Below are 9952 nucleotides of genomic sequence, written 5' to 3' on the forward strand. Positions count from 1 at the left end.
GTTCTGAAACCCGAACAGATCTGTGAAGAAAAACAGCATTCATACACAGAGATGGGTTCATTATCTTGAACTTTGCATCGACTGCTGAAACCCTGCAAACAAGATAAAATTAAATTAATTCGTTTTAGCGGACTGCCTTTTTTCCATGTAATATTTATATATTCTGAATTCCAGACAGACTTTAACCTGAGGATTTTTAAACTCTATAAATTGCAGATTGTCTTTTTTGTTTCTATAACTTTCGGCAACGTTGATATTCTCTCTAACACCTCATTTTTATTTTGGAATACGTTGGAGGCGTTTCCTGGAAATATATGTAACCAACATCATTGTTCACGATGTAAGGTTCTACAAACTACTATCATAACGCAAAAGTACCATCATTGTGTCCCAATATAGGTACAAAAAAGCAACAAACTAACGCAAAGGTAGGTGCGAAATTGAATATGCAGAACATCAAAGCAGCTCTCTTCCCGCTTAAGGTATTTTAACTCCAACAGAAGCTGATAGATACATTTTCCTAGAGTGAAGACTGAGGAATGTGCTTCACCGTCACTGTGAGGGAATGATTTTTTCCCCCATTTTTAAATGACGGAAGATATTCCCCTATAATCCTTGGAAGGGAAACGAAACATAGAGTAACGTTCGTGTTGTGCTGGTTTCCCGAATTGTTTGAACTGGTGCAGAAATGTCAGATTGTGTTTCACATGGTGTATTTATAAATCCGTCCATATTGGGTTTGTAATTTAAATCAGTTGGGAACGGTGTGGTTACAAAGACAAATGTGCTTAATGCAAAGTAATTACTAAGCACACTCGAGGGTAAGGTTCGCACAGAAGCGGCACTTAGTAAACTGACAGGAGACACCGCAGATGAAGGGACCAAAAAGTTCCCAAACTTCTGAACACAGTACTTGGGTTTAAAAGCTATAGTTGATTTAACAATTTGTACTAAGACTGGTACGACACTAGTGATCTATAAATTTAAGTGCAGTTCACTGCATCTTGCGACATTCCCTTTTGTGTTGGTAAATGTTGGGCGCCGTCTAGAATTTGTTTCTTAAATTAGAACTGGTGTGTTAGTGTATTTTGACCACAATACAATCAATCAGGAGGTCCACTAGATTGCACCAGAGTTTCTCAAATGCGCGCTTTCCGTCTGGTGCAAAGAGTGCAAGCCTGTGTCTTTAATGTCATGTGAATGTGCACTAACTAAACAACGCTAATATTTGTAGTGTACGTGCGCAGCCTGTGTGGAAATTCCAAAATAATATGACCAGCTACCCCAAACTGTGCCTTGTACCGTAGATATTGCAGAAGGAAGAATCATTGCGCCCCAAACTGTTACAGCCAAATCGGCTAGTGCTTGTCTTCATTAATTTTTGTGCAGCAAGCTCTTTCCGCCTTTCAACCTAACGACCTGCTTCCTAGAATTAAATTATTATTTGTTGAAAACAGGTAAATAATCATAGGCTTTTGCTCTTCTCGACTACTTTAATTGTGTTGTATTAAACAGTGACACGCTTGCTTGAAGGTGGATGAATTATAAAATAAGCCGGTGTTGCTACAAATCTGATACCCGCCGCTTGTAGGTGATTAATACATTCTGTATCCTTTGCGGATTCAAACAGTATCACATTAGTCCAAAAGCTTGTGTGGAAATGCAAACAAGTAAAATATTTTTTTGGAAATTTCAATTTGCAGGGAAAATAAAGTTTATTTTCATTGAGAAAAGTTTAAAGTGTGGCGAGTACCGTGTACTCTTATTTAAAAGAATGCATTGTTTCATCGTGCTGCTTGGGGTGGTGGATTTAGCCAAAAACTTCAGATATGTTTTGCTTGTTGCAAGAAAATATAATCCAACGCGCCTCTTGGTAACGCACACCATAACCTTGATAAATCCACAGCTCCGGGCAGACATCCCTTCCTGGAGCGACTGGAATCCAGCTTTCCAATTCATGCAATCAAAACTTTTTCTGAAATCAGGTTATTTATTTGATCGCCCATAGACAAAGAAGCGACCAGGAAGGATTTAGTTCCGCCGTTAAATGGCTGATTTTAATCTCGAAAATGCTGAAATCTTAATTAAACTGTTTTTATGCTGGTTAAAAGGGAACGAAATGTTCCTTTTTGTAAAAAAAAATCCGCCCTTTGCGTAAAATCATACATTCTCATTTAAATGATAAACTAAACTCGGACAAACTGGTGCAGACACAGACTAAAAATAAGCGAGGGAAAATACTTAATATGATTTAAGGTGTCTGCTGGAACAAGGAATGAGAGAACAATGGGGGAATCGATCTTTGTGGGGGTTTTTTTTTAGAAATCGGACATGAATTTCTTTTCAGGAGGTAGCACCATGGAGATCGCCGGCATTCTTTCATTTTGCGGATCTGTGCTTCCATTGCGAGAGCTGCGAGCAGAGACCTCCGTTCGAGCTCCTAAAACGGCCCGGGCTCCTATGAATGGGCTCAGTCCGACATGTGGCCTTTCACCCCGCCCTACGAAACACGACCATGCAAGCCACACTCGGAGAATTGTTTGTTAATAGTCCAATTAGATAATTGCCATCTTTCACTCTTTTCCCCATTTCCCATAAAAGAATGAATGCGAAGAGCAGCGTGAAGAGGGCTTCTGCCCCGCGAGGTGACATGAAGGACTGGAGCGTGCTCCAAGCAGCCATCCATTCACTTGAATTGATTCATTGTCGGGTAATCAATGGTCTTATTGGATTATTGTCCATTCGAGGTACCAAATATATTGTTGCACTGACAATGAAATAACTGAGGTGAAACTTTTCATTTAGAGAATCTTTAGTTAGGATTTTCCGGACTAGCTGTTTCCTGTGGATATATTTTGAATAGACTTTTCTCTCTCTCTCTCTCTTTGGGCTGCTCCTAAAGGTGAGTCAGTCTCACTGCTCTGAACGTTCAGTTCAAGGGACACCAAGCTCAAAGGAGCTCGGGCTTTAGAGATGGCTGCTTGCGGTGCTAATATTACACCATCAGACTGCTCAGAACTTTCCTGAAACTCTTAACTCTCTGACAAGTGTATTTTTTCGCATTTGAGACCAATCAGTTTACCGTATTTAGCTGCCTGATTGAAGGCGAGCATAGAAACCATCTATTAAGACCTGATATATTATCCAAACAAGTCTGTGTATTCATGGGGTAACGTAAATGTCGGGCCGTAAAATTACCCATAATCAATTGAAACGGCAAGTGTACGTACTATGTGCCTGGTATTTGTAGATCTCTCACAACAGTAAATCTGGAAGGCTGCAGCTTAAAGCACTATGTAGCAGAGTGTTGATCATTTGGCATTTCAAGCTGGACAACCATAAAAGAACGGCCATCGGCGAAAGCAGCATTTCAGTCCAACAGTCGGAAACAAGCCTCGCCCGAGAAAGCGAACTTTAAAGAGAAAAAAGCAGCAGCTGGGTCAATATTTTGTGCAATAACGGAAAAAAAAACAAATATTGTGCCTTGCAATTTCTTTTTTTTTTGCACTACGTTTCATTAACAGTCCTCAATGGAAGTCAGATGCAATCGAGAACCAATAATGGAAGCTGAGTCGAGCCGAGGTTTAAAGAATGGACTCCGAGAAGGGAAAGAAACCACCTCGAATTCAAGGGATTCTCACGGAAGCCTTCGGAATTCTTTGATGCAGGATCAGCAGGAGACTTTCTCAGCTTCTGCAGTCTCCGATGACTGCAATAAAACAAAATCTAGTACTAGTGACCCGGACTATTGTAGACGAATTCTTGTAAGAGGTGAGCGCGGTTTTATTCTATCTCTCTCTCTCTCTCTCCCTGTTGTTCAGTTTTAAACGGACTTGTCCCACTGGTTTGGCCCAGCTTGAGCTGCCTATGCACGATGCAAAATACTATTTTACGTTTTACACCATGTTGCTCAGTATCTTTTTAAAAAAACAGCACGATCTGCCGGTTACTGTATCGCTCTCCCGGAGAATGGATCAGTTTATTTTTCACTGGGGGCAATTTGCTTCGTGTATTTCCTTGTTTATGGTTACATTTCTGTATTTTTGCAAATACAAAGTCATCATTGCCAAAGTGTTTGCACCATGAAAAAAATGTGTCGAATAAGGGAATCGCCTATTTAAAACAAAAGGAACTGATTGTCTCTTTCTGTAATTTTTAAAAAATTCTTTCTCTCTGCTCTGGGCTCTGAAAATGTATTTTCCAATTTTATTTCTGCTTCTAGTCAGCTCCCTTTTATACGCTGTTTGTGTTTAGCGTGCAACCCGTATCGATTTTAAATATTTGAATTTTGTGGAACTATTTTACACCGATTAAGAAAATTAGTTAAGCCAGATGAAAGTAAGTTGACTTTGGCAAGTACGGCGAATTTAGATAATTCATGGGAGACCGATTAAATGTGATTTCCCTTCCTAACAAGGCTAACAATTGGCAGCTCTAACAGGAGATTTTACTGAGATGGCTATAACGGCTCTCTAATGACGTTTTTAATCAACACGTTATCATTTGTCATATAAAAGCAACAAATACTGGTCGTCGCTTTCTTAAAGAGTGGGAATAACTCAACATTTACATCAAAGGCCATCACCAATAACGTTAACAATCTCTGCACTGCTGGCGCGATGGTTTTAGGTTAGAATCGATTCGATCCTGATACAGTTTGTAGATATAAATATTCTTAATGAAAACGTATTTCGCACAAACTAGTTAGCCTTCATTACAGTTGGAAACATAACAGCATAAGATGACATTCATTCACAAAAGTGAGCTAACAACTAGACTGGAGGCTGCATGATTCAGATCAAAATAAATTGTGGGTTCTCTTCATTTTTGCCTATGCGGTTTAAGATATATTTTTGCCATATAATTTCCTATTGTCACGGCAGACTCTGTTCATGGGTTGCATAAATCACAAGGTAGCTGGCGGAATGATTTGCATTGTTTGCAAACTCATTCGTTTACCTCCATTAGTAGAAAGCTGAGTGTGAATGTCTATGCAAGTTTTTCCTCATGTAAAAATGTAAAAGAATTGTAAAGGTAAGATTTACCCCACCTCCTATAACATTGAAGGGCTGTAGTTATTGTTTGTGTTGTGTTACTGTCTGGAAGCCGTGCCTTTTTGATGCGGAGTTCCTGTTTTTAAACTGTTCACTTTTAACCTTTATTAATGTATTAATCCATTGTATATTAGTCAGTGTCACGATTGCAGGTTGTGTGGTTATTTATGTTGTCAATACCTGGATAACACGTTTTGTTGCTTTTACGACAAGTATAGTTACTGATGGGATAATCACGCCATGTTTAAAATTAAAGTGGCACTGGAAAGGGAAACAAAATGTAACATATATATTTGTATATATTTTACTTTAAAATATATGTTAAATATTATATATTTTACTTTAAAGTTATTTCTGCGCCGTTCAGCAATAAGTGGTTGACTTTCGTTCTTATATTGGAGAAATGCAATGAAACTATAAATAAGTGCCTGGCAGTAACAAATGTTAATCCTTCTATGACCGATTGGCCCCAGACGCGCGTCAAGTTGAATTACAGGCACAACACTCCAAGGACCGGAGCAGAAACACACAGTTTTCTTCTGGTTGTGGTAGTTTCAGTTATGGATACGTGGAGCTCCAGAAACAATACATTCTTTGCTAATTACAATCGGGTTTTTTTTTCGTGACTTTACTGATAGTGCTACTTTGCTTTTAATTCATGCAAACAAAAGTTTATGGGTAATGCTACCCTCATCTGCAAATAAATGTGTTTTCCATTTATAAATATATGTTACTGTTATGTGAGTTCTGCTTTGTTAAAACCTGCCCTTTGGATGTTTTAAGGGATAATTGCACATCGTGATTATTAACTAAACAAAAATAAATCGTTAAATCGCAACATATTCATAAAACTACCAACTATGGACAGTGACTTTCAGTTTAACAATAATTTTGTACTTACACTAAAATAAGGCATTTCTTTTTTAACTATGAATTATCTGTACATTTTACTTTGAGCGCAACTTCGCAATCTACACAACTCAAATAAGCACGTGCAATGATGTAACGCTACCAAAGGTTTGTAGTGACCAAGTTTACAATTAATTTAACATCCAGGTGACCATCCAATTGTTTGAGAAATCGCTGCTATATGAAGCCGCTATATGTTGGCTCATTTTTGTTAGAGCTCTTTGAATACAGCTGTATTTAATCTTGTTTCAATTTCCAAGCAATGTAGACTGACAGTCCTAACCTGGTTTAACAGAGCGATATAAGGTGTTTGAAAACAAACGGGGAACATTATGCCGCCATATGATGTTTAGATGGTGACGAATGCGCAGCTTGTTGTCTTCGACCGCCAAAATCGATGCTAACTGCATGATCTGTCGTCCTGGGCTATTTAGGGAGGACGTGCTACTTATATGAATTGCTTTGGGGGCATTATTGCTCCAAGGGAGTTATATAAATGCAAACGGTTGTTGTTGCATTGTTTGAGAAATAACGGACAACTGCATTTCCATCATGCAGATGCCAAGGGATCCATAAGAGAAATAATTCTGCCCAAAGGGCTGGACCTTGATCGGCCCAAGCGCACCCGAACTTCTTTCACGGCCGAGCAGCTGTATCGCTTAGAAATGGAGTTCCAGCGCTGTCAGTACGTTGTGGGACGGGAGAGAACAGAACTGGCTCGACAGCTCAACTTGTCAGAAACTCAGGTAGACATGGAAGGTCATTTATAAACTTATGATTGTGTGGTGCTGTAGTTATTTACTGTTGCATTATAGGCTGAGATTTACATTTTCCCGAAGGTTCAGAATGGACATCTTGGATTAAACATCTGTTTTCTCCCGTATATTAAAAATTCATTTTAAAAATCTTGATGTGCTAACATTCTCTGAATCTGCAGCTGAGGCGAAGAATAACTACAATTTATTTGGGCACAAACTTATTTCGGCTATTATCAATTCAGGACCTGAATAGCCTAGCCGAATTTCTTCAAAAGAATTTTGACTCTTAAAATGTGGAGCCCATGTTAACCAACAAAGATGATTACTGTTAAAATGTGGAAGAATATTTAGTGTTTTAGATAGTTGTCGGCACGTTTGGTTGGGAAACAGTTCACATAACCATGAACTTTTACATTCGCAATTTTCTCACAGAACCGTTGACAAGTTTCAATTAAGTTTTCCTAAAGATTTGCATGAGTTGGATTCTAAATAATATAGGTACTTAACAAGAGGCCGGTTGTATACGTGTTTTAAAGGCTATCCTTGGAAAATAGTAGCTGAACAACGTTATTTCTGTAAAGAAGGGGGAAATAACATTTTCGAATTATGCTTGTTTAGAATGTGATTTTAAACCGGTGCTCCATGTAAGTTTAATAACTTTCATATTGGATTATTATTAATTTACACCGGAGACTTTTTCAAATATGTTTTACGGAGACAGCATAGCTAGAATAATTGTAGAACGCTTTGTGTTCAGCATCCATATCGAGATAACGGAGTTCCACTCAAGAAGGTGGACCATCGGCGGTAGCTGCCGCGAACATGTGCTCATATTTACCGAACACGAGAACCGGGCGCCGTTAAAATATACCTGGTGTGAAATGAGCCTGCCCAGTTTTACAACCATGCAGAGTGATCAGAATGAATCTAATATTCTCAAATGTTCATATGCATTGAATAATAATTAGGAATAAATGTTGCTTTCAGTATGTACCAGGTGATCACCCTACTTTATGTGTGATATATTAGAAGCAAAATAAAAGCAATATTTTTGTGTAAGCATTCTATGTTTGCATTTAGGTTTACACATCCATCATCAATTCAATTAGACATATGCTAGGATAGCCATCTTTCAGGTCGGTGGCAGGACACATGCTATTTTGAAGCATCGGCCTAAATCTAATATGGGAATAAACGCTAAAGTAGGTTGAAGGTTACATCACTGGTGTGTATTTATGTGATGCACTGTGTGTTATAAAAACAGGTGAAAGTCTGGTTTCAAAATCGACGCACGAAGCAGAAAAAGGATCAAGGAAAAGATTCCGACGTTCGGTCGACGGCTTCCGAGACGGCGGCGACATGCAGCGTGTTACGGCTCCTGGAGCAAGGAAGGCTGCTCTCCCCGCCGGGGTTATCTGGCCTCCTGCCCTGCGCCTCCAGCACCCTGGGATCGGCTCTGCGTGCCCCCGTGGTCGGTCTTGGCAGCACAATGGGCACGTCGTCACTCACGTCGGGGACATCAGGAGCACCAACACTGACCACCACCCATCCCGGACACAACGTTTTCAGTATGCCGGTACCGTCTCTCCTCGGGACGGTAACCACCAGGCTCGCCTCGCCCTTAACTGTAACCGGATCATTGACGGGGAACTTGCAGGAACTATCCGCTAGATACTTGAGCTCTTCCGCTTTCGAGCCCTATTCCAGGAATGGAAAAAGAGAAACGATGGACAAAAAAATAATGGACTGACAGAAGTCTTCAAGAAACAGCATTTTAACTGTTGACCCATATAGGCTGAATTTAAAAATATTGAAAATTAACATTCATGTACCATATGCATACATATATACACATATGTATTATATAGTCAATTCCCAACGATCCACCCATCAAGTTTAGATTAATTTGTAAAAGGCAGAATCAATCTATCCACTGACAATGTTCAGTTTGTGGGGAAATTGACGGCCCAAACACCCGTTTTTAAACAGTCCGTGCTACAGCCCTTCAAATGCTAACGAGATCACAGTACCCAGCTCTGGTAACTAATCACATGTACCAGTTCATATGTAATGCAGGCAACTTTTCTTAAGAATGGTGGTTTTTGTTTGACCTGTTAAGTAGTTACGGCAGAATTTTGGATATTTTTGAATTGCAGCTTAGATAAGTCAGCCAACAAAATAATGGACTTTTTTTAAAAAAGAGTTTGGTTCTCTCTGAAGGAACAAAAGTATTTGATGTTCATGTTTACTGTTCTAGCTCTTGTTAGGTATGTCATGAATGGAGATTGTTCAGTGTCTGGTCTTGTATAAAACGTGTATATTGTTTCGAACCTGTACCAGCGAACTCCAGGTGTTCTGATGTATAGCTTTTATCATAGTATAATAATTTGAAAGAGACAAAATCTGAAACTGTATTTTATTGTAAATTATTGATTAACGTCCGTAATTAATAGACTAATGGTTTAATGGAAAGACGGTGCGTGTATTTAAAGTTCAATAGAGTCAAATGAAATCCCTTGCTACTAACTTGATCTGTATTTTGTCGTTTGTTATCTTTTGCATGTCGTAAGAGTGAAAATATACGTGACCCTGAAATGTTGACAGCTGTGGTTTCTCATTCCTACCGAAAGCACGTTTAATGTGGGTTACTGATGATTTGCCGAGGCCATAACACGACTGGGACTGTCTGCACAAACGTATAAAATATATTTAAATAGCCATCTTTAAAACAGGGCACATCTGAACGTGCTTTAGAAGTTAAAAAATCCTAAATAGTGGTTGTCATTTTCGGCACTTCATTCACGTTTTTTTTCATTGTATTATATTAATTTAGGAAACACGTGATAATCTTATTTTTAGTCATTATCAGTCATCAGGCCCCACACCTACATGAAGGAAATTGCCAAATTATCTTCAGTATGAAGCGGCAACTACAATGACTGTCGTTAACAAAGATAAGTGAATATAACCATATAATTAAAGAACAGGCCGCTCCGCCGCTTTTTTTAAATAAAGATGGGAAAACATTCATTGCAATAAAGGGTCGTATAAAAGGGTCGTAGCCATTGTAATCAATAACAAGTATAGATTTAAATAAAACGTTTTAACGTATGTATCTATATATTTGACACATACATTATGTACATAAGTGTTAATATTATGCACATGTTTTATCGATAACTATCTCGAAAATCAGAGTTCAGTATGTATTTACTAAGCAATCACATTTTG

At 38.7% G+C, this 9952-nt stretch overlaps 1 protein-coding gene across 1 annotated transcript; it reads left to right on the top strand.

Moving 5' to 3' along the window:
• The first annotated feature begins 3065 nt into the window (after window positions 1-3065).
• Window positions 3066-9314, top strand: vax1 (ventral anterior homeobox 1). The gene is made up of 3 exons (XM_078565257.1): window positions 3066-3771; window positions 6522-6709; window positions 7986-9314. The coding sequence occupies exons 1-3, from the start codon at window positions 3531-3533 to the stop codon at window positions 8469-8471; spliced, it is 915 nt and encodes a 304-aa protein (XP_078421383.1). The 5' UTR covers window positions 3066-3530; the 3' UTR covers window positions 8472-9314.
• Window positions 9315-9952: the final 638 nt, after the last annotated feature.

The sequence above is a fragment of the Cetorhinus maximus genome, chromosome 20 (assembly GCF_964194155.1).
Source record: "Cetorhinus maximus chromosome 20, sCetMax3.hap1.1, whole genome shotgun sequence".
In the NCBI taxonomy this organism is placed as follows: Eukaryota; Metazoa; Chordata; class Chondrichthyes; order Lamniformes; family Cetorhinidae; genus Cetorhinus; species Cetorhinus maximus.

What these genes read in the sequence shown, in the direction of transcription:
- vax1 (XM_078565257.1), top strand. Translation starts at nt 3,531, where the DNA reads ATGGAAGTCAGATGCAATCGAGAACCAATAATGGAAGCTGAGTCGAGC. An exon ending in TAGACGAATTCTTGTAAGAG is followed by an intron (nt 3,772 to 6,521) that starts GTGAGCGCGGTT and finishes TCCATCATGCAG; the next exon opens with ATGCCAAGGGATCCATAAGA. An exon ending in TCAACTTGTCAGAAACTCAG is followed by an intron (nt 6,710 to 7,985) that starts GTAGACATGGAA and finishes TTATAAAAACAG; the next exon opens with GTGAAAGTCTGGTTTCAAAA.